A 22,656-nucleotide genomic window follows, 5' to 3' on the forward strand; every position below is an offset into this window, starting at 1 on the left:
GCCCAAATTGACATAGCTTCCCCCATGCCCTCTGACATGATTATCTGTCCCCAGCATTCATAGGAATCTTGAAAAATCTAGTAATTTTGGTTTAACATTAGTAATTGAGTAACAAAATCACCAAATCAGTACTTCTAGGACTACCCTCCTCCCCACAAGAGTCAAAGTGAAGACCTTCCTTTGATCAATATCTTCATCGTTCTCAAAGGATAAGATTAGGCCCCTGTATTAATCTTAGAGAATTCTTAAATAAGAATTAAATTTGTCCGTTGTCCTTTCATGGACAGCTAGGTGGAGCAGAAAGAATCAAGAGCTAGGCTTGGAGTCAATTTCCTGAGTTCAAATCCAGCCTCAGACACTTATTAGCTATGTGACCTTGGGCATGTCATTTAACCCTGTTGGCCTCAGTTTCCTCATCTGGTAAATGATCTGTAGAAGGAAATGGCACTCCTATATCTTTGCCAAGGAAACCTCAAAGAATAGTAGTATTCTACTCAACTCAACAACAATTGCCCTTAATTCGACAACTGTGAGAGCAATACAACCACCCAAAAGAATTCTGAGACTAAAGAATGCTATCCACCTCCAGAAAGAACTATTGGAGTTATATGCAGATCAAAGCATTCTATTTTCCACATTCGTTTATTTATGGTTTTATTTTGGGGTTTGTGTTTTATGAGTATTCTCTAACAACAATGACCAATATGGGAAGTATATTTTGTGTGATAATACAAGTATAAACCAGATCAAACTGCTTACCATTTCCAAGGGGGTGGGAGGGAGAGGAAGGGAGTGTTTTGGATCTTATAATTTTGGAAAACGTATATTGAGAATTGTTATTACATGTAATTGAGAAGATATTTTTTAAAAGAAAATGAAAAAAGCGAAAGTTATATTGGTACACTTACAGAGATGAAGAGAAAAAGAAAGTTCTCTAAATTTCTACATTCATCGCTTGAATCTGTATATTTCCAACAGAAAATGGCAAACGAATTTTCCAGATTAAAGCATTAAAAAAGGTAATGAATAACATTATTCTATTCTATTCATTATTCTATAACTATTATGAAAAGAAGCAAAAAAATCAAAATAAAAAAGGGCTAATGCGGAATTGAAAGCCCTCCAAGGAAAAAAAGAAAATGATGGCCGTGGCCAGGACTACATCTAGAGGATTTATGGTCAGTTCAGGCATTGCATCCCAGAAAGGCCATTTGATAAAATGTGGGCTGTCCAGAAGATTGCAACCAGAATGTTGAAGAGCCAACCAGAATGTTGAAGAGCCTCAAGGCTGCACTGTGTGAGGATCAATGAAAGGAGATAGGAAAATCTAGTCTTTAGAAGAGAAGCTTCGGGCTTGACTTCTTTAATAGTTTGACCCAGGATCAGAGCTGGAGGTAATGGGCGGAAGAGGCAAATGTAAGCTTTTTGTTGCATTTTCCTATTCGAAGGATTTTAATTTATGTTCCATAAAGGGAACAGAAAAGATTTAAAGGGTAGGATTTTCCCTCGGCGGGAAAAATAAACAATCCCTCCACTCCCCTTCCCAGACTTAGCTGGGCAAGTTGCAAGCAATACTTCAGGGCGTCAGTGACCTCACTGATGCAGACGCTCCCGCCGGTGGGATCTCTAGATCGCAACCCATCCACGCCTGCCTTCTCATTTTGGGCCTCCCCGGAGTCTCGCATCCTCTGGTCTCCTTCAGTATGCTGCGAACAGGTGTGGTGGCTTGCTCGAAGGGGATCGAAGCAGCTCTGGGCCCTGAAAGGGTCACGCTCCCTCCACCACTGGCTGACCCGGACAGACCGTGCCTCTTCCTCCATTTCTGAAGGGACGCGACTCAGAGTGGGTAAAGCGTGCCCGGTATTACTAATAACTCACTTGTACGCACATGGCTTTAGACAGAGCTGCACTTAAATTATATTTTTTAAGGGGCAGGGGGAGAGGGGGAGGGCGGGAATTGGCATGTGCAATTCAAGAGAAGACCGGGGGAGGGGGGAATTACTCCTCGAGGCTGCTTTGCTGGGGCTAGTGAAAACAGGAGCCGTAAAGCTGTGGGCTTTTCTCCGAGATCGCTGGCTCAAGCTAACGGGGCCAAAAGCTAGCGAAACCATGTCTAATATAAAAGCGGAGTACACCTCTGATGTAAAGTTAAGAGGAATATGGAGAAGCGCTGGACTAGCGAAGCCTTCGATAGCTCAGTTGGTAGAGCGGAGGACTGTAGTGGAATTACTCTGGTTATCCTTAGGTCGCTGGTTCGATTCCGGCTCGAAGGACTTCCTCAATGTTTTTCTCGTTTTAGCTGCTTGAAATATAACTTAATTCAATTAACGAGTTAAGATTCTGTAATTTATTTGTAAGCATGTATGCCCCCTGTCTTTTCTCTCGAAATGACCTGATTGCATTGAATTCCCAGGGCGTAGGACAAGAGGTGTGTCACAGGGTCCAGCGCCACGTTATCATTTGTGTGCCTACCTGAAGGCTTATTTCGGCGGGCTGTGTAAAGCTATTTGTATCATGATGGATGGAGCCCTACTCTTGGTTTATGTTTCAGCTAATTCTGATGGTAGATTGTTGTGGTTTTGTCCCCCACCCGCAAAACCCCCTTTTTCTAGCTTTTGAACTTTCATACTTCTCTTTGAATGGCCAAAGGGAAAAGACAAGTAGCAGAGTGACAGAATTCTCTACCCTAAGGAAAAGAGAACGAAGTCCGTATAAGGTGGGGGATTAGCTCAAATGGTAGAGCGCTCGCTTAGCATGCGAGAGGTAGCGGGATCGATGCCCGCATCCTCCAGTTGCTTTTTTTTATTTTTCTCGGTACAGATTTGGGTAACCCACATCCCTATCCAACAATTCAAAGCCGATTTCAGGGACCTATAACTAGTTTTGATCTTATTCTCTTTTTATCGCGGTCGTTATAGTTAATAAGCGGTTATTTTTCCATTCGGTAGCTCCGTGCTCCTGCCTCTTTGCAGTCCCGTCCAAATGACTGTTAACCGTCTCCGGGGCAGCGGACACGAGTGGAATTCTCTCGGGAGCTGGGTGGCTACGAACCCCAAGACGTTACTTAGCCGGGGAACCAGACCCCACCGACCGCGAGGGGAGAAATAGACCCCTACGCCCCAACCAATGGCAGTGAGTGTTGCTGGGTGGGTGGGCAGCTGCGCCCGCGGCCAATAGGCGGATGGCTTGTTGTTTCCTGGCAGAGCGGGGTCCCGGCGCCGCGGCGCTCCCGTTTTGTTTGGGTCCTGGGCGACAGGCCCAGGCGCTGAGCCGGGGCTGGAGGCGCAGCCACACTGACGGGAGAAGGAACGGGAGCGCCGGCCCCGAGAGAGGTGAGGGGCTCTCCGCGGCCGGGCTCCCCAACCCCGATTCAGCCCCCGGCCCCGCCCCCCCGGCCCGGAGCCCCTTTCTAGGATCCAGCCCCGCCCCCGTCGCTCCGGCAGCCGCCGCCGCCGCTACCCGCCCAGTCCCGCTCTAGTCCGGGAGCCGCCGGGATCCGGGCTCCCGGCGCCTATCCCTCTCCCCTCTCCCGGGCCGGGCAGGTGGGCCGGTCCGCGTTGGGAGGTGCTGCCTTTGTCCCCTGCCCTATGTCCAGTGCCCGGACGGCGGTGCTCCGCTCCTGCTCCCTCAGTCCTTTGGGGAATTGATTTGGTAGGAGCTCGGGGCTTGCAGCCCAGCTCTTCCCTCAACCACCAAACCCCTGGGGTGGGGGTGGGGTTCTGGGGCTGGAATAGCGGGGTGCAGCCCTAGCCGGGGCTCAAGCCCGATAGCCCTGCTGGAATTGAGGTGTAGAGCTGCTCGGTGACCTGGACGACCCCTGCCCCGCTTCCTCGTGCCTGGAATAAGCCACCCGTGTTCTACCTTCTTTTCCACCATAGGTGGAAAGCAATGGGAAGCTGGGCCCGGGAGGAGGCTGCACAAGTGTCTCTCCAGGTTAAGCTGATCCACGCGGGGGGAAGGACGGACAGGGGGGAGGGGCTCCGAGGTGAAGCTTAGCTCCTCCCAAGTGGCGCCGGCGGCTGGGGAGTAGGGGGGGTCCTCCTCAGGAGTGCCCCCATACACCGGGGTGGCCTCCCTAGAATTGAGGCCCCTCTCCTTCCATAGTGAAGACTTTGGGCGGGAAAGGGAAAGAGGCTCAGAGTCTGGTGTTCTCGGCACAGTTTAGTCCCGATGTATCCTCCTAGAGATGGAAGCCCCTGGGGTCTGGAGATTGAACTAGCCAGTGCAGTAGCATAATGGAGTTAGGTCATAACCCTAAGTCCAGAGTTAATGGTGGTAATTTCTCCTTTTGCTGTTCTATCAAAGCTGCTCCCCAGTTTTCTTGAAGTACTGGAAAGCACCCTCAGAACCCCAGAGACTAATAAAGTCAGTTTTCACAGTTTGTCTTCTTCCCTCTCCTTCCCCTCCTTCCTTCCCTATCCCCATCCCATCCCCTTAGCTCTCAGGGCCAGTCTGGGGCAGGAGGATGCTTACCCAGCCCCACCATGGAGCTGCGCTGTGGGGGACTGCTGTTCAGTTCCCGCTTTGACTCAGGGAACTTGGCCCATGTGGAGAAGGTGGATTCTGTGGCTAGTGAAGGGGAGGGGGGCGGGAGTGGGGGATCAGCCCCCACCACCAGCGGAGTATCCTCTACCTCTGACTACGAATTCAACGTGTGGACACGGCCTGATTGTGCTGAAACAGAATATGAGAATGGGAACAGGTATGAAGCTGGGGTCAAGGGGAGGGAATATGCAGAAACCCAGAGCCATACTTCCTTTGGCCATACTCTCCTCCCTGTTCTCCCAGGGACCTACTTGGCTCTCCTCACACTTTCACAGTACCCAACTTCTCATCCCCATTGAACAGCCTTTTCCCATTCTTTCTACTAACCTGCCTTGCTCCAGTTCTCTTGCTATCTCATCCCACTCTCTTACAGACTTCTCTCTCTCCCTCCTCTACCCCACTAGGTCATGGTTCTACTTCAGTGTCCGGGGAGGAATTCCAGGAAAACTCATAAAGATCAACATCATGAACATGAACAAGCAAAGTAAACTCTACTCCCAGGGCATGGCACCATTTGTTCGGACATTACCCACTCGACCCCGTTGGGAACGGATCCGTGACAGGCCCACCTTTGAGGTATAGTTTCCACACAAAAGAAAGGACTATTGCTATAGACAAACCAAAGGGGGGGGGGGCGATGAGATTGGGGGATGTAAATATCTCTTGAGAAAAAGAAATTGTTCCTCTTGTTCTGCACAACTAGGAAGAAAGGACTCTAGGTTGACTGCTTTAAACCCAAGTTACCTCTATATCCTTTAATAAATCTTTAATCCCAGTACCTAAGAGGCAAAGAAAGGGCTGGTTGCTAAGGCAAGTACCTGAATAGAGAGATAGGTGGCATATTCTCAGCTGTGAAGTTGAGAAACTGGTTGCTGTTGCCATTATGCTGGAAACTAGACACTAATGCAGTGTTAAGAAACTAGCTGCCAATATTTAGTTAAGTATTTATGGGGGCAGTAGTTGGTTGTCCTTTCCTCTTCCTCCTCTGTCCCTTCAGATGACAGAGACACAGTTTGTGCTGTCCTTTGTGCACCGATTCGTGGAGGGTCGTGGGGCCACCACCTTCTTCGCCTTCTGCTACCCCTTCTCCTACAGTGACTGCCAGGATCTGCTGAACCAGCTAGACCAGCGCTTTCTAGAGAGCCATCCTTCGCTTACTAGGTGCACTCTCTTTCTCTCTACAAAATATTATAAGCAAACCATGCTTTTGCTTCTCCAGTGATTTGTCCTAATAGCTCTGAATTGATATTTCTTCAATCATTTCTCTTAATAGTTGTGTACTACCACTGGCTTCCTTTGAGAAATGGGTATTTGTTGCCTTGATCTCATCATGCCATTCTTACCTCCTATTTTCTTGACTAATTCAGACCTCCTACAGTCTAAGCCAAAAAGTAAGAGGACAAAGTCCATGTTTTTCTAAAGTTGGTCAAACAAGTATTTACTCATTGATTCCTTTGTGCTCAGAATATGCTTTAAGTATGGATCCAGAATCAGTATGGACTCTCTTATGCCCCCAGAGAGCACAGCCTGAGAGGATCCCCATCTCTGAGAAGCCTCAAAACAAAGAAAAGGCCATGGCTTTTCAGATTTTTGCCCTACTAAAAGAGAGCTTCCTTTATGCCAGCATATGAGCCTTATTTCCTAAATTTTTGTCCTGCATTCACTTTTGTTATTTTCTGCATCTGTTCTTAGATTAAATTTTTGCATTCAAAATTTCTTAATGACAAAGATTTAAGGTTAAGGAACCAGTTTTTGTCTCCATATCTCTACCCTAATTCTCTTCTGCAAATGTGGGCTGTCCCTTCTTGAGACTCTGGGAGACTCCCATGACCTGATGAGCTTATCCTTGCAGCCCCTTAGATTCTATCTATTACCACCGGGAACTCCTTTGCAACTCTCTGGATGGACTTCGTGTAGATCTGCTTACTGTGAGTTCCTGTCATGGGCTTCAAGATGAACGAGAACCCCGTCTGGAGCAGCTATTTCCTGATACCAGCACTCCCCGGCCATTTTGTTTCTCAGGCAAGAGGGTGAGTGGGGAGGAAAGAAAGGTAGGAAATTGGTTCTTCTCTGTCATTACAAGTGTCTTAGCTGAAGCCTTGACACTTAGAGGTGTTGGACTGTGTATCTCTAATCAGTTTCTCCAGTCTTAGTCTTGAAGGTGAATGACAGCTCAGATTCTTTGCTATCTATTACAACCCCAGCTGGGACTTAGGCTGTCTTTTCACTGATATACAGAATCAGAACTGACAGTCCTAATAATTGCTCTCCTCTTTATCTCAGATATTCTTCTTGAGTAGTAGGGTGCATCCTGGGGAGACACCATCTAGCTTTGTCTTCAATGGCTTTTTGGACTTTATCCTTCGACCTGATGATCCTCGTGCCCAGACCCTACGTCGTCTTTTTGTCTTTAAGCTGATACCCATGTTGAACCCAGATGGTGTGGTACGGGGTCATTATCGGTAAGAGGAACTCCCCCTTCACCTCTCCTGATCATTAGTAGTCCCTTTGATAAATGTTATGGTGTCGTGATTAGATACAATTTGCCCTGTCCTGCCTTCACAACTCTCCTACATCCTAAAAAGGGAATGCCCCATCCAGCCTGAGAAAGAATACATTTCCTGGAGCTTTAGGGAGATGTAGGAAGGAAAAAAGATGTAGGGTCACCTGGCTGTTGAGAACTATTCCCAGACTCCTCCTATGTTATATTGATTTAACCATGTACACTCTTCCAAAACACCTAGTACAATGTCAAGCCTGCAGGGAAAGTTCAAGAACAATTAAGCTGATAACACTAGTTGCTATAGAAAGTCTGATTTTGTTAACTGGTTTTCTGGAGCTCTGGGGTGAGGGTGTCCTCAATCTTCCTTTGGCTTTTCTACTGTAGGCTTAGCTTTTCAGATTATAGGATAATCAGTTCCCTGCTTCCTATATTTTATGCCACTCATGCCAGTCTGTTTTCCCACTCCACCTTACCCCTTGTTTCCACACAGGACAGACTCACGAGGAGTGAACCTGAACCGTCAGTATCTAAAGCCAGATGCAATCCTGCACCCAGCCATCTATGGGGCTAAGGCAGTGCTGCTCTACCACCATGTGCACTCACGTCTGAATTCCCACACTCCCTCTGACCACCAGGCCAATCTCCAACCCTCAGCCCCATCTGCTCCTGTTTCTGAACCTGAAAAAACCGACAATCTCCAAAATGAGACTCACATTGGACTCTCAGCTGATGAGGACAATCCCGAGTCCTGGACTCAAGCTGAGCCAGCCAGCCAAGACCCCAGTAGCTTGTGGTTTTTGGAATCAGAATCTAGCGAGATGGAGCCAGCCCCTGAAACCATCCCCCCCAAGGAGAGTGGTGTGGCCTACTATGTAGACTTACATGGACATGCCTCTAAAAGGGGCTGTTTCATGTATGGAAATAGCTTCAGTGATGAGAGCGCACAGGTAGGGGTCCTGAAATGATCTTAGAAATGTTGTATGCCTTAGGAATTAAAGGAAAAAGAATATGAGAACAGAAGGAATGTTAGCCACAGGCTTGTGACTTTAGGAGGGAAATTAGCTCTCAGAGGGGCAGCTGGCAATAATTCTGTGGATGTGGGATTCTAGAGTAATTTTTAAATCTGTTTTTGTGCTCAGGACCAGGCTTGTCAAAACTAGAACAAAAAAAATAGGCCTTTTTTTTTTTTAAACTCCCACCTTCCATCTTAGAATCATCTGAGGCAAAAGAGCACTAAGGGCTAGGTAATGGGGATTAAGGGCCTCACATAGCCAGGAGGCCAGATTTGAATGCATGATCTCCCATCTCCAGGCCTGGCTTTGTATCCACTGAGCCACCTAGCTAAAGTGGTTTGCCATTGCCTTCTCTAGTTTATTTTCCAGGTGAGGAAACTGAGGCAAATGGGGTTAAATGATTTTTCCAAGGTCACATAGCTAGGATCTATGGCTTGATTTGAACTTAGATCTAACTGATTCCAGGCCCAGCCTTCTGTCCACTCTGCCATCTACCTGCCCTAAATTAGGCCTTTTCTAATGGGAGCCAAATGGAAAAGATATGGGTGGGTGGTAGGGAAAAGAGCTGAAATTGTGTTGACTTGACCATACATACCTTTCTTAAACAGCTAGTACAATGCCACGTACACAGTGAAAACTCAAGAATTTTTAACTTGAATACTACTAATAATTTTTGTAGCATCTGTAGTTTATTGAATGGAGTGACTTGGCCCTGGCCTTCTCTTTATTTCCTTCTCTTTACCATTGTACCTTCTGAGTTTTCTCTTCATCCCAAATAGGTGGAAAATATGCTGTATCCAAAGCTTATCTCCCTGAATTCAGCACATTTTGACTTCCAAGGCTGCAATTTCTCGGAGAAGAACATGTATGCACGGGATCGTCGAGATGGACAATCTAAAGAGGGCAGTGGAAGAGTTGCCATCTACAAAGCCTCAGGGATCATCCACAGGTTGGGATAGACACTGGGAAAATAGGGCTTCAGCCTCTGGATAGTTTCCCCAATGAGAATCCACATCCAGCCTTGAGAAGGGAATGGGGTTGTGATAGCACAATCTTTCTCAGAAGAAAGGCCTTTTGTCTGTGGGTCTGTCTTCCGTTGCTTAGCTTGGAGGGTATCAGGAGTGGTTGGCACCTCATTGGGAAGCAGCCCTCAGTCTTTTCCATTGACCACTTTAGAATATTTGAACTACATGTTTCTGTGTCCCTGATATTCACATCTTTCCAGAGTAGTGATAAAAAAAGGTCTCTGTGTCTTAGCTACACACTTGAATGCAACTACAACACTGGACGCTCAGTAAATAGCATTCCTGCTGCCTGCCATGACAATGGACGTGCCAGCCCCCCTCCCCCTCCTGCCTTCAGATCCAGATATACTGTGGAGCTGTTTGAGCAGGTAAAAAGCCACAGGGGCAGGTGCATAGGCATCAGGCAGGGTGGCCTCAAAGCATAGGTATCCTCCAATACTGTCTTCTGGAGAAGGCAGTGCCACTAAGGCTCTGGTTAGATCTTTCCAAAGAATGGGGAGTTGTATACTTCCTGTACTGTCACTAGGGCTCCAGTTGAATAGCCCTTCCAGCTTTGAGAGTACACCTCTGTCCAACATTTTTTGGGCTTGGGTCTTTCCCTTTGTATTGCCTTGCTTTGTTGGACCTTTCATCATACAAGGGTTATGCATGTCTTTCCTGGCCCCAAAGGATGCTCCACAGAAGGGGGGAAAAGTTTAATTTCTATCTATAATCTTCAGGCCTTTCGGCTCTAAACCATTGAAGGTTACTAATCCTATAGCAGAGAGTGCTTGCTATCTGACTTACCTCTTGAGATAGCAACTCATAAAAACAGTAGTGTGAAAAAGAAAAATTTAAAGACAAAGAACCTCAGTCTCAGCTAGGATAGGAGATGCACTCTGGCTGCAGATGAGAGACAGTGACTGTCCCCATAGCATATGCTACAACCAATGTTCTCTCAGACACGTTATAAGTTTGAGAGATCCAAATCAGGAATTTTTCTGGTATCACTTTCTTCTCTCCCAAGCAGGGTGGTGCTCCTAAATACTGAGCTGTGTACTTGAACTCCCTTGGCAGGTAGGGCGGGCTGTGGCCATTGCAGCCTTGGACATGGCAGAATGCAATCCCTGGCCACGAATTGTCCTGTCAGAGCACAGCTGCCTCAACAACTTGCGAGCCTGGATGCTGAGACATGTTCGTAACAGCAGAGGTCTAGGTAGCGGTCTCAACATAGGCATCAACAAAAGAAGAGGCTCTCGAACTCCACCAAAAGGGCCTAAGTAAGGACAACAAACAGGGTGGGAGGAAAGTGGAAGTCACCCAATTTTGAGATAAAATATGAGGTCTTAGCTATCTGAAGGAATGTATAAAGTAGTCAGGACACATTTAATTCCATAACTAATTTATGCCATTGGGTGCTTCTAGGAGGGGGAAAAGGTGTTATGAATTCAAATTCTCAAAATGTTTTTGTTGAGAATCTGTATTCTGGGGAAACAATAGGTTAAGCAGAAGGAATAACAGAAACTTCCTGTAGAGCCATCAATTTACTATTCTAGTAGCTAGGAACATTTGTCACAGGAAGGCTACTTGTAAATTCCCTAGTGGCATGACCCAGGTGGAAGTACATGAGATGGGCTCAAAAGCTAATCAAGGATAGATTTCTTTTTCTTCTCCCTTGGTACTGTCCTTAATCTAAAGATGATTTCCATTGATTCTTCATTGGGTAAGACATGGAATCTGAAAGACTTGGAATATACCCACCACAGATTTCACTTGTTCTGTTTCCTTACAGTGGTTTGCCTATATCATGCTCTGAAAATACGCTGAGCCGGACCCGAAGCTTCAGCACTGGTACCAGTGGTAGCAGCCAACAAAACTCTCCACAGATCAAAACTTCACCCAGCTTTACCTTTCATAACAGGCCCACAGGGCTACCAGGCCTGGGCCCTGGCACCCAGAAAGGCAGCCATCGGGTGCTAGGCCCTGTTAGAGGTAAGCCAATAAGAAAGCCCCTGGAGCAAATGCTCCATTCTTTTTGGTGTTGTTGGGGGAAGAATTAGCCCTGACGACTCGTTCTTTGGGCCTGAACCAAGGGGTAAACCAATAAAAACCAGATTACAGCAGAATCTGTAGCTTCACCTCAGACCTTGGTTTTTCTTACAGCATGGGGGCCATACTCTAGGACCTATGGCTATGAGTAGGGGTCCTAGGCACATTCTACGAAAAGTCCAAAAAACTGTTGGCTTCTACATGTGCTGAGAGCCAGACAAAACCTTTGACAAAAGGGAATGCTAGTTAATGGATATAAATGTTGAGGCATGTATTCTCTAAATCAAGGGTTATAGAGCACTATTGAAAGCAGGCACTCTCTCCAAGTTGTAGCATAGCAAAATGAGATAATGGCTCTATCTCAAGGTCCCTGAGAACTGGAGCTACTTCTGGCTCTAGAGCCTAGGCAGAAAAACTGATGTCAGAAGCAATGTAAGTCCTCTAGAATTGAAGGGGCTGACCTCAAGTAATACCTATTCCAGTCTTGTAAGCCAGATTCTTGCTTTCCCCTCTATAGCTATACCCAGGCAGGTCCAGGAAAATAATGGCACTCAAAGAGGCTGGGCCTTTGGCAAGAAGAAAAGGAAATCGCTGGGAGGCCACAGAGTACAGTGGAAGCCAGTCCTGGCTCTGTCACTTGCTACCAGGGGAACTTTGAACAAGTAGTTTAACTAGTCTGTGCTCATTTCCTCCTCTATAAAATGAGGTTGACCCGTATAACCTCTAAGGTCTCTTATCCCTCTCAGTCTATGATTTTTTGATCTCCTGAAAGTAATCTGAAGCAAGGAGCAGGGAAATGATTTTACCTCTAGAAAAAGGTTAGACTAAGTTATTAATGTTTGTGTCACAGACTCCCTTTCACAGTATAGACCCCTTATCAAAATAATGTTTTTAAATGCATAAATTAATATGGGGCTTTCAAAGGAAACCAACTATTTTGAAATCATTATGAAAAAAATTTTCAAGTTCTCAAGCCCCAAGTAAACCCTTGGACTAGACCATTCATCAGTGCCATATGTGGCTTTTGGGTCTATAGCTGATTCACAATGTTAAGGTTTCTGGGCTAGTATTACTCTGAGCTCAGCTTAGGAAAGCTTTCTTTGCCTCTGAGATTAATATTTCCCTAGGGACTTCATGACTATTTCTCCCATGCCAGAGATATGCCCAGGGTAGTGAGAAAAGTTCCCACTACAGAGAATCTGATCGTGGTTCTAATCCCAGCTCTGCCACTTAACTAGTTGTGTGGCCTTGGGAAAGTAAATTTTCTGACCTTCAATTTTTTTCATCTCTAAAATGGGTATCATAATGTCTTACTTTTCCGTGTCCATAGATGGCACCTGAAGAGTTCATGCATAAAATTAATACCTCTAGAGTCCAGCCCCATTGCTCTACCCACCCCACTAGGATCCATAAGCTTATGTCAGAGGTCAATTGACCTGGCTTACAGTATCATAAAACACTGTTCTGCAGAGAGTGGCTACAGCCTGGGAGGAAGTAACCATGGAGCTGTCCTGGGCAAAGGAGAATTCACAAGGTAGCTATATATCCAGAACAAAAATGCAATCAGAGCTGAGGGAAGGAGCTTTTAGGGAAAAGACAGACCAACTTCTGTTATTGATAGGAGGATTAAAGAAGTACTGTCCCATATCAAGCTAAAATTCATCCCCCGACCTTTTGGTTGGTCCCTGTCTATAAGTGAATTTGCTGGGAGACTCCTAATGTAATAAATAAAGCCCTGGTTTTGGTTTCAGAGAGAACTGGACTCAAATACCCTGACTCTTCAGGGCTTTGGGATCCTAAGCAAGGCATTTAATCTCCATGGACCTTAATTTCTATAAAATGAAGGTGATGTATATTGTGAGGAAAAACTGAAGCTACTTTACAGTAAAAGCTGGATAACTTAGCAGAGGCCTCCTACCTTCACCTCCTATATAGGAGAACTAATAAACCCTGATTCAGAGTCTTAGTGAATTTAGCTTCTACTAAGCTAAGTAAGCTGGGGCAGGGAGGGAGGGCTTGGCAGGGGCTTTACTCTGAAAAACCCCTGGGATCCTTAATTCAACTGGCAGCCAAACTCAGATGAAGGGCTCTTTGAAGTTGTGGGTAGAGAGAGCATGAGGGAGAAGCACTTATGTCATCACTGTTTCTGTTGTGACTTCAGATTTTTAAAGTCTTGTTCCCTCAGAACAAATTCTTTTTCATTGTCCTAAAACATCATTCTACAACTTTGGGGAATAAAGCTCTTCAAAATAGACCCTAGAGCCCTTGCCCTCAACTACTTGTTGCTAGTTGTCAGAGAACTCCGAAAGTCCAAGCTTCCCTTTCTATTTTCCCATTGATAATAGAGTAGGTTTATGGCTTTTAGCATAGACCAATTTAAGATGAGAGGAGCTAGGAATTGTGGTGTCAACAGAAGACAGTCTGTAAGTCTTTTTTAGGTTTTAGCTGGAAATAACACCTTTAAGCTCTCCAGTTTGCTGCTGCCTAAGGATCAAGCAGTATAATAGCTGGTCAATCAGCAAGCACCTGATATATGCTAGGCACTACAGATACAAATGAGAGAGCTTACATTTTACCAGAACAGGGAGTCAGAGAGATAAAATACACAATTATCTTAATCTCAGGAGTAATAAAAACTGGGGTAATCAGTGACTGCTTCTTGCAAGAGATGGCTCAGGAACTGGGCCTTAGAAGGAACTGGGGCTCCAAGAGCCAGAGGTTAAGGAAGGAAAGCTGCTAGATAAGAGGCATGCCCCATTGAGACAGGCATGGCACAGATATCATGGCACTTATGGGGAATGGCACAACAGGCCAGTTTAGACCAGAAAGTGGGTAACAGTAGTATATGATCAGCCTGGATACAGAAAGGTTGGCGCCAGATAAGGGACTCAATGCTAAGTAGAGTTCATATTTTATCTCAAAGGCAACATGAAATCATTGCAAATCCTTTGGTAGGGAAGTGAAATGGACAAACATTTGCTAAAAGATTTGAACCCAACTGCTTCCTGCCTTCAGGGCTCTTTCTCCTCTACCACCTGGCCTTGCCCCATTGGGACTCTTATTTATAGAGTAAAAGTCAATCTGAGGTTCATTAAAAGGCCAGGAAATGGATTTTCAATTATATGGGACAAACTGCTCAAACTCTCCCAGCAACTTTAAGGCCTCAGGCAGGATTCTTGATTCTACACTCAATATGCCATTGCCATATCCTAGTTCTTTCATCTTCATCTTGACTTTAGAGAAACTGATCAATCCTCCTGCTGCCCTCATTGTTTAAGTTGTTTCTTGCCAACTTTAATAATATAGCTGTTCAGCACAGAGGCTTCTTTCACCTTTATTGTCCATTTTTTAGGAAAATTCATTCCCTTCAACTAACACTTGTGTGTAGAGGACTCAGATCATCTTGAAACCAATCTCACTCTCTCCAGTTCTATATTCTTTCTAGCAACTGAACAAGTCCACTTAAATGAACATCCCAGTGATGTCCCCACAACAACCTTAAGAGACAGACATCAGAGTTGCCAGGATCCTAGCCTAATAGTATTTCTAAACCAATGACAGTAGACCAGTATCTTTAGACTGTGGCCAAGAATCCCTGACTCCTGCCAAATTTCACAGTTTCTCCATGCTAAGCCCATTTCTCAAGAGAAGTATGATTGACTATTGATTTATTGATTCTCTACTCCCCAGGATAGGTAGGGATTTGCTGGACTGCAGGCCAGAGTTTCAGCAAAACAAATACTATGGACTGAAAATAGTTGTCTAATGAATTTAGAAGGCCCAGTAAGTAAAGTAATCTATGGCAAAACCAGGATTTCAACAGATCCCACCTTCAAATCTAGTGCCTTTCCTCAATACTACACTGTCCATCCGGTTCCCAGAGCTAGGAATATGAATGAGTAGTCATTAGAAAGTTTAGGGGCCTTCTAACTATCATATGTGCAATTAGATAGGATCTGGAACTCCTGCCACTGGGTGTCTTACACTTAAAACTTTTATCATCTATACCTCCTGCTGAATTCGGAGGGCTTGGCATCCAGCCTTCTCTCCTCACAGCCCTTAAAGTAAATTTATCCTCCAAAAAATTTTGGGGATGTGAACAATTAATCCAACACAGCTGGGGTCTTTTGAATATCTGCTGCCCAAGTTTAATAGAAGAAACTGAGACACAGCATCTGTAATCCCCTGATATAGGCAATATCTATTGCATTCACTGTCCTAGACTTCAAAGCTTTGAGTGTCACAGGCAAAACTTAAGTTGCTCAGGGTAGTTGTGGCAGATATGGCTTGCCCCACTAAATTCTCCTTTTTTGACATGGTAACTTGACTGACAGGGAAGGCTACAGACAGAATTATCTGGACTTCCCAAAACATTTGACAGTATCATGCTATTCTTATTTGCAAATCTGACATATTATCTATGTTACTGATTAAAATGCAAATAACATGCTATATCCCAGGAAACGCCACTAATGGTCTCCCTCCTAGCCATTAATGGCTACTCTTTAAATTCAGTCATTCAAACTTCTCAGATCCCTAATTGTAGTATTATCCTACAGTATTTTTTGATGAAATCATGCTGACTTAATAATCATCATTTCCTTTTCTAGATGTTCACAATGTCCTAGAGTATTATTGGGAAAAGAAGTCACACTCACTTCTAGTTTCTTCTTTTTTGAAAAAACTGGACCATATGCCCTTTACCAATCCTGAGGCACCTCTCTAGGTTTCCAATCTTTCAAAAATCACCAAGGAAGCTCAGCAATAACATCACCTGGGATGTGGCACACAAAAGCTGTTGAGTTAAACTCAGCATAGCTAGGATGCTCTTAGTATCTACTTATGCTAGTTTTCCAATCCTTTCTAATTATTTTTATATTTCCAGCACAAGGATTTTTGGCATAGGAAAAAATACAAAATTGAATATCATAAATTCTGCTGGCTATCATCCATTGTTATCCCATTTACCCTAGACTGGTCCTAGCTCCTCCCCCCACCTTAATTTTTTTCAGCTTTGTTGCCTCATCTTATTTTTTTTTAAACCCTTTAACCAATATTGGGTATTGGTTCTAAGGAATGGGTGCTAAGTGACTTGCCCAGGATTATACCACTAGCAAGTGTCTGAGGTCACATTTGAACTTAGGACCTTCCATCTCTGGGCCTGACTCTCAATCCACTGAGCCCCCAGCTGCCCAAACACCTCAGCTTATTCTGAACTTGAAGGATCCTAATGTCACTATTACAGGATAATGTCACCCAGTATTCATCCTTGCATCCAACTTCTATGTAGATCTTTTTTGTAATATGACCTAAGCGGGCCATCAAATTCCCTGTGCATCTCAAAAAGTCTCTACATAACTCCTTTCTTCCCCAAAGGTTTATTTTTGCATCTTTAGGATTTTATTCTTCAGGGTAGCCCTCCTGGCCTGACTTACCTTGATAAATATTAAGCTATGAGATTCTACCTAACCTTTTTCTAAACCCTTTAAAATCTGCTCTTCAAAAATTGAATATACAGATTAGCCTGGCTTTCCCTTCCTTTATCAATTTTAAGATAGTAGAGGTACTTCCCCCAAGATTACCATTGTTTCTACTTCAACCACTGGTTCTTTGTTGTTGGTCAGTATCATGTCAAAACAGCAATGGACCCTTGTTGCTTTCTCCATCTTCTAAAGGATAAAACTAGCATATAGGTAAGCCAAGAGTCTGTTAACTTTTATTATTGGTGAAAAACCCAGCAGATTTCTAGGTAGTTGAAGTCCTTTGTCATTAATTTATCTTGCCTCCATTCCAGAGTCCTGATCTATTTTCTAGCTCATCTGCCTTCTAGTTAGACTAAGGATTCTTAACTAGGGATCTGTGGATCTTTTAAAATGTTATTTTGGGGGCAGCTAGATGGCTCAGTAGATAAAGAGCCAGACCTGGAAAGGAAGATTCCAGAAGTTCAAATCTAGTGTCACACATTTCCTAGCTATGTGACCCTGGACAAGTCACTTAACAACCAAATTGCCTAGTCTTTACCATTCTGCCTTAGAACCAATACTTAGTATCAATTCTAAGGCAGAAGGTAAGGCTTCTAAATATACAATGTTTTTTGAAAGCTGTATTTTAAGTACAATTGGTTTCCTTTATAATCCTATGTATTTTATTTTATGCATTTAACAACATTATTTTGAGAAGTAACGAAATGCCAAAGGAGTCTATGACACAAAAAAGATTAAGAACACTTGAGCTAAGTGATCCATGAGATAACTCCACAATGGCTTCACTTCTATTTCTTCCTTACTACATTTTTAATATATTCACTCTCTGAAGCTTAGGAGCAAATACCCTGTAAATATACAATGCAGAAAGGAATTCCACAGTGGCAGTGGCCTCCACTATCCTCAGCTATTGCCAAACAGGCCAACAGTCCTTGCCACCCCCAAAACAGAAGAGACAACAATCTAAAAACCCAGTTAGTGCTGGTCATTACAACAATGTGGCTTCCAACTTGGCCAGCTATAGTTGCTGAGTATAATTTGGCCTTTCTGAGAAAGTACCCACTGACAACGTTCAAAACAAAATCAGAACCACTCATAATCAAGATCAGGAAATGCCTTCAAGCAATACTCTCCTCCTTCCATTCTGGACGCCCATAAAAGTAGGCAAGAGCCCAATATTAGACATTAAGTCAGAAAGATATGGTTGAAAGAAAACAGAAATGGAATCTTGCTTTCCTGAGGTCTAGCTAAAAGTCCTGCCATGCCCATACTCTGCCTTTTGGTCAGTCCTATCCCCCTCTTCTTTATTGAGGAAACTAGCCCCGAATACCCTCCTTATGTGTGACAGATACAGGGAGCTCGACAGAGGAAAGAGAGGACTGCAACACAGCAGGGAAACAAAGACAACAGAGTCATGGGCAGAGCTGGGCTGCTCCAGACTGGAAAGTCCGAGCAGGTAAAAGAAATAGGCATTGGGTTAGCTAATGCCTTATAAGCTGGACGGGAGGTAATATTCAGTCTGATATACATAATCAGAAAAGACTGAAACTCAGTGGCAGGAAATAGGGAAGGGGGTCCTCAATGGTATTTTGGGATAAAAGATAGCTTGTAAGATGAGAAAATTTTTTCAATAGTAATATTTAATAATCTGTGCCTGGGTCACTGAATAGACTTTAAGATGCAGTTGGTAATAGTCAAGGCCATGATCTTCCCCAAGGAAAGGACCCAGATGGAAAAAACAAATCCTGGTTCAGTGCCTAGTATCACAATAAAGTTGTCTTAACTAGAGAAAAAAAAGTTTTATTTTTCCTTGCTTTTGCATCTCCAATGTTTGTTAGAGATTCTCTCCATTTAAGGGTTACTCCAGGAAAAAGTACACTGTTATGCACAAAGCCCAGACCCCAATAAATCATCTAGTGAGGTGAGCAAGATGGGCAAAGCAACGCCCTACTGACTCCTCCTTTATCCTCTTGTCATCTCCACTCAGAATCCCGAGGCCAGGACAGGAGACGAAGGCAGCAACCACTGACCCATCAGCAATCACTGACCCACCCTACCACAGGCAGCTTGGACTCACCCCCAACTCCTTCTAGTGCCGGCCCAGCCCCTTCAAGAAACATGAGCACCTGCTTACTGCCTACCTCACTTGGTATAGCAGGTCTGTACCTAATGCCATTGACTTTCTGCTCTCGCCGACTTCCCCCTATTCCTCCAATCAACAGCTACAAGTCAGTCCCATCAACAAGGCCTTAGACAAGTATCTCACCTCTGCTGCCATCTAGTCTGGCTTCCTTATCAATACCACATGGCTCTGGTCCATCCCTTCTTACAGCCTCAGTTGTACCCCTGCTCACAAGCCTGGATTATTCTGCTGTCCCACATAAAACATTTATCTCTTCTGGAAGAAATTGAGAATTTTATGATTTAAAAACAGATTTTGAATTATGCCTACTCAACTTAATCCCCTCAAGAGAGATTTTTTTCCTAGTTGCCCAATGATATCTACTTGCAGTTCCTGATCCCCAAATCAGTGTCATGGTAAAGACACTAGAAATGAGACAAGGGCAATCTTTTGCAGGTACTTTCTCATATCTACTTCTACTTAGCTGGAACAAATATTTTCTTTCTTTGTGAATTAATAAGCAAGACTCCACTGTGTGAACGGAGCACCTTCTAGGTAGCTATTACCATTTCCATGCCTATAATCCTTATTTTTAAGGGCCTACCAGCGCATACCCACTCCAGTCTCAGATTCTGACTTTATCTTTTAAGTTTGACTTACCTAATAATAACTAGAGGTCCTGGAAGACCTACTTGGCATGTAGGATTGAGCAACTTCTTTAACTAGAATTCTGTAGCTAAATTCTGACCAAAGCCTCATTAGGAAGGACTCTATGCCATCCCCATCATCCTTCAAATGCTGTGATTTGTAGTCCTTAAACCTCTTTGCTGTGGTCTCATTCCAGTTATAATTTTCTATTAATCCCTAGGGAGTAGCTGTTCACTCCTCTCTGCAGGGGATAAACCAGAGACTGTCATGGTTATCGGGAAGGGGCTGCTGGGGAGTGGGTCTCGAACCCCCTGCATCAGGGCTCGACTGCAGGTAACACTTTGTAGCCTCTCCCCGTTCCCAGAACAGTTACCCTAACAGCCCAGATCCAGTGGACAAGACACACTTCATTCTGGTAGAGGGAGGGAGAATATCCAACACTGGTCTATTGCCACAGTAGGGATCTTATTTGGGAAATGAAAAGACCATAGCAATCTGCTTCTCCCTAACAACTAGCAACAACCCCTCAACACACAATTCCAGTTTCCATAGCTTCATTCTTTCTGCCAGTTATACCCCAGCCTCAGCTTCCTAGCTTTGGCTTCTCTTGTCCTTGCCTTCAGTCTCTCCTCTCTTTCTGCCCAGAACTGCCCGAGGAGAGTTTCCGCCAGGAGGGGTCCCGGATTCCCCAGGTAACACCTCTGGCTGCTGCTCCAAGGAGCAGCCATGCCACCAACCCCAGGGTTCAGACCAGGCCCCCAGGCTAGTGTTGAACCCTTTGGGTTGGCAGAAAGGGGTATAGGCAACACCCGATTGGGCAACTGAGGAATAAACTCCTCTGGCAGGGGCTAAGGAGCAGAGGAACTCTGGAGGGAGGTTTGCATATACCCTACCATTTCCCCATGTAGAGCTTTCTCTGCTCATCTAGCCCCTTGCCATGGAGGGGCCACAGAGACTCAAAACTGTGGAACACCTGGACCCTTTTGTTATCCCCACCCTGGGTAAGATCCTGGAAGGCATAATCCAGCCTGAATAAAGTCCTTCTTTGCCCCAGTCCCTTATTACCTGTCCAGCTAGGGACAGTCCCCAGGAGTACTAAGTCCTAGTTCCTTTGTGTTAACCCCCTACTGTACCACACTCCCTCCATGGAGATGCCAGAATCAAGTCCAGGAAGTGAGAAGCTCAGGGGAAGAGTCTAGCCCTCAGCGACACCCCCTATCCATACAGGCTAGGCCCGGGTTGGGCCGGGGCTCATCGCCGCCTGGCAGAGGGATGAGAGGCTCTTCGGGCCCCACATCCCCCATCCCCCGGACCAGGGACAGCACTGAGCCAGAGCCAGAATCCTGCTCTGCTGCACCAGGGTAAGCACAAGGGCCCTAACTCTTCCATAGGAATCGGATTTCTGTGACCCTGCTTTATGTCCTATAATTCTCACCCTCATTCTTGTCCTTCACTGCTTTATCTCCTTACTAAGGATTTCCCCCAATTTCCCTTATCACCCTACAGTCCAAATACACAATCCCACTGAAAAATTCAGCCTCCTGGACTTTCCTACTAAGGCATTACCTCCACTTAAGAAAACTTATAGCTGAGATTCCCCTTCTCCATAGCCCTAAAACCCAGCTGGCTCCCTATCAGAAGATCCTTATACAAAGAACAGATCCTCCTAGGCTGAGAGTATTGAAGGAGCAGAGTTTATTACCCTGACCTTCCTCTTTTCTTTTACAGGCTGTACCCGGTTGGGCCCCCAAGGCCCCACTCTGCCCCTGCCTCCTCATTTCTGTCCTGTCCCATCATTTGCCCCCAGCCCCCAACTTGTTACAGTGGGGGGGCACTGGGACAGCATGATAGTTGTTCTATTATCAAGCCCCCCCCAATCACTCAGTCTCCCAGAGTATGATATTGCCCAATTCCATGGCAGGACATCCTCCCATGGTTTTAGGGCACAAGAAATGCCCTAATCGGTTGCTTCTCCCCCAGTAACAACCATGGCTCCCTTAAAGAGCCAGCCTCATTGTCCGGGGCCCACTTTGGAGCAGGACAAAGAAGCAGGGACCTCTTAGCCCCATCCCTCCCTCCACAGCACAGGAATTTGGGACCATATATATATATTTTTTATATTGGTGGGTTGGAAAAGAAATCAGCCCCTACACTGAGCCCTATTCAGTGGCAGATTTTGCCTCTGGCTTGTTTCATAGGATAGGGAAGACTTTGAGGAAATAAAAGTTGTTTGGAAAAAAAACTCAAGAAATGTTTGCTATTTTGTAAAGTGGACAGGATTAAAAAGTGGTGTAAAGACTCCCTCCCACACACCAACTAGCTTCAGGGGACCCTGGAAAAGAGGAAAGAATGTTGCTGCTGCCTCCCCTTTCTGGTGGGAGGTCAGAGAGACGTCTCAAGATTCTCCCTCACCCAATTCCTCGAAAGCCTTTTTCTTCTTGGCCAACCTGAAGGACCCACACGGGGCGATCTGCAGCTCCTTACCCACTGTGCATAGAAACCATTCCAGCTCTTCCCCACTCCCAACTCCCAGTAAGCAATCTCTGCCTCTTAACAAATGCCAGTTTAGCCTCAAAAGAGGAGGGGGATGTTTAATAGAGGCCCAAACCCCTCAGCCTTGGAGTAAATGCTTCCCATCCTCTTCTCGGCTTTTGGTCCTGGTAGCAGGCGTCTCCGCGTCCCTCGAGGGCCCTTCCTGGGCTCAGGCTTGTGACATCCTCGGCTCTGAGCGGGCAGGAGAGACGAGCACGAAAACGCTCCCTCTAGAGTACAGAGCCATCTGGGAGACACAAGGGGAGGGCGCAGGTGAAGCCCGGGCTGGCCCGAGCGGCCTTTCTCCACCGCCAGCTCCGAAAGGCAGGAGGGTATTACCTGCAGCGGGGCCGCGCCGCCTCACTCCTGCTTCTTGGGGTTATTGACCGCCACGTAGTGATAAAGGACCACGAGCAGGAAGAGCGACACGCCCAACATGTTGGCGAAGATGGCCAGCTGCACGTCTGTGATCATCCTAGGGACAGAGCAGAGTCGGGGGGCCGAGCTCAACCACCGCCAGCAGATGGGCCCGCCGGGCAGCCCGCGCCTCCGCCCCGCCGCCCCGCACAGTGAACCCGCCGCCGCCCCAGCCTCGCTCACTTGTTTCTCCGCGTTCCCACAGTGCCTGCAGAAAGGCAGCAGCTTTGCGGCGCCAGACCGGAAGTACGAGGAATCCACGTAACCCAAAGGAAACGTGGCCAGCCGCGCGAGGCGAGCGGAGGAAACGGCCTCTCTAGTCCCTCTCCCCGCCGCCTCG

General features: G+C 45.7%; 1 protein-coding gene and 2 non-coding genes across 16 annotated transcripts; all 3 read left to right on the plus strand.

The window, feature by feature from the left end:
• The first annotated feature begins 2,184 nt into the window (after nt 1-2,184).
• On the plus strand, nt 2,185-2,273 carry TRNAY-GUA (transfer RNA tyrosine (anticodon GUA)). The gene is given in 2 exon segments: nt 2,185-2,221; nt 2,238-2,273. It is a non-coding gene; the product is annotated as a tRNA-Tyr (tRNA).
• Nucleotides 2,274-2,718: 445 nt separating this feature from the next.
• TRNAA-AGC (transfer RNA alanine (anticodon AGC)) lies at nt 2,719-2,791 on the plus strand. Its single transcript has one exon. It is a non-coding gene; the product is annotated as a tRNA-Ala (tRNA).
• A 377-nt stretch (nt 2,792-3,168) lies between these two features.
• Nucleotides 3,169-21,609, plus strand: AGBL5 (AGBL carboxypeptidase 5). Of its 14 annotated transcripts, none has more exons than XM_056813157.1 (17): nt 3,169-3,332; nt 3,879-4,702; nt 4,950-5,121; nt 5,543-5,706; nt 6,398-6,575; nt 6,829-7,007; nt 7,539-7,995; nt 8,841-9,010; nt 9,319-9,454; nt 10,143-10,345; nt 10,858-11,057; nt 17,946-18,053; nt 18,585-18,755; nt 19,588-19,700; nt 20,013-20,059; nt 20,519-20,728; nt 21,096-21,609. In XM_056813157.1, exons 2-17 carry the CDS (start codon nt 4,485-4,487, stop codon nt 21,265-21,267), a joined length of 2,898 nt encoding a protein of 965 aa, XP_056669135.1. In that variant the 5' UTR covers nt 3,169-3,332; nt 3,879-4,484; the 3' UTR covers nt 21,268-21,609. The 14 variants fall into 14 exon arrangements, with proteins under 14 accessions (XP_056669135.1, XP_056669136.1, XP_016279014.2 ...); XM_056813158.1 differs by having other exon boundaries at nt 4,439-4,702; XM_007475978.3 differs by lacking the exon at nt 3,169-3,332 and adding an exon at nt 3,370-3,651 and having other exon boundaries at nt 4,439-4,702.
• The last annotated feature ends 1,047 nt before the right edge of the window (nt 21,610-22,656 follow it).

This window comes from Monodelphis domestica, chromosome 1 (assembly GCF_027887165.1).
Source record: "Monodelphis domestica isolate mMonDom1 chromosome 1, mMonDom1.pri, whole genome shotgun sequence".
Classification (NCBI taxonomy): Eukaryota; Metazoa; Chordata; class Mammalia; order Didelphimorphia; family Didelphidae; genus Monodelphis; species Monodelphis domestica.

Bases quoted from the DNA above. Each gene is read 5' to 3' on its own strand.
- AGBL5 (XM_056813157.1), top strand. From the start codon at position 4,485: ATGGAGCTGCGCTGTGGGGGACTGCTGTTCAGTTCCCGCTTTGACTCA. The intron at 7,996-8,840 runs GTAGGGGTCCTG...CATCCCAAATAG, and splicing joins TCAGTGATGAGAGCGCACAG to GTGGAAAATATGCTGTATCC. The intron at 18,054-18,584 runs GTAAAAGAAATA...ATCTCCACTCAG, and splicing joins AGACTGGAAAGTCCGAGCAG to AATCCCGAGGCCAGGACAGG.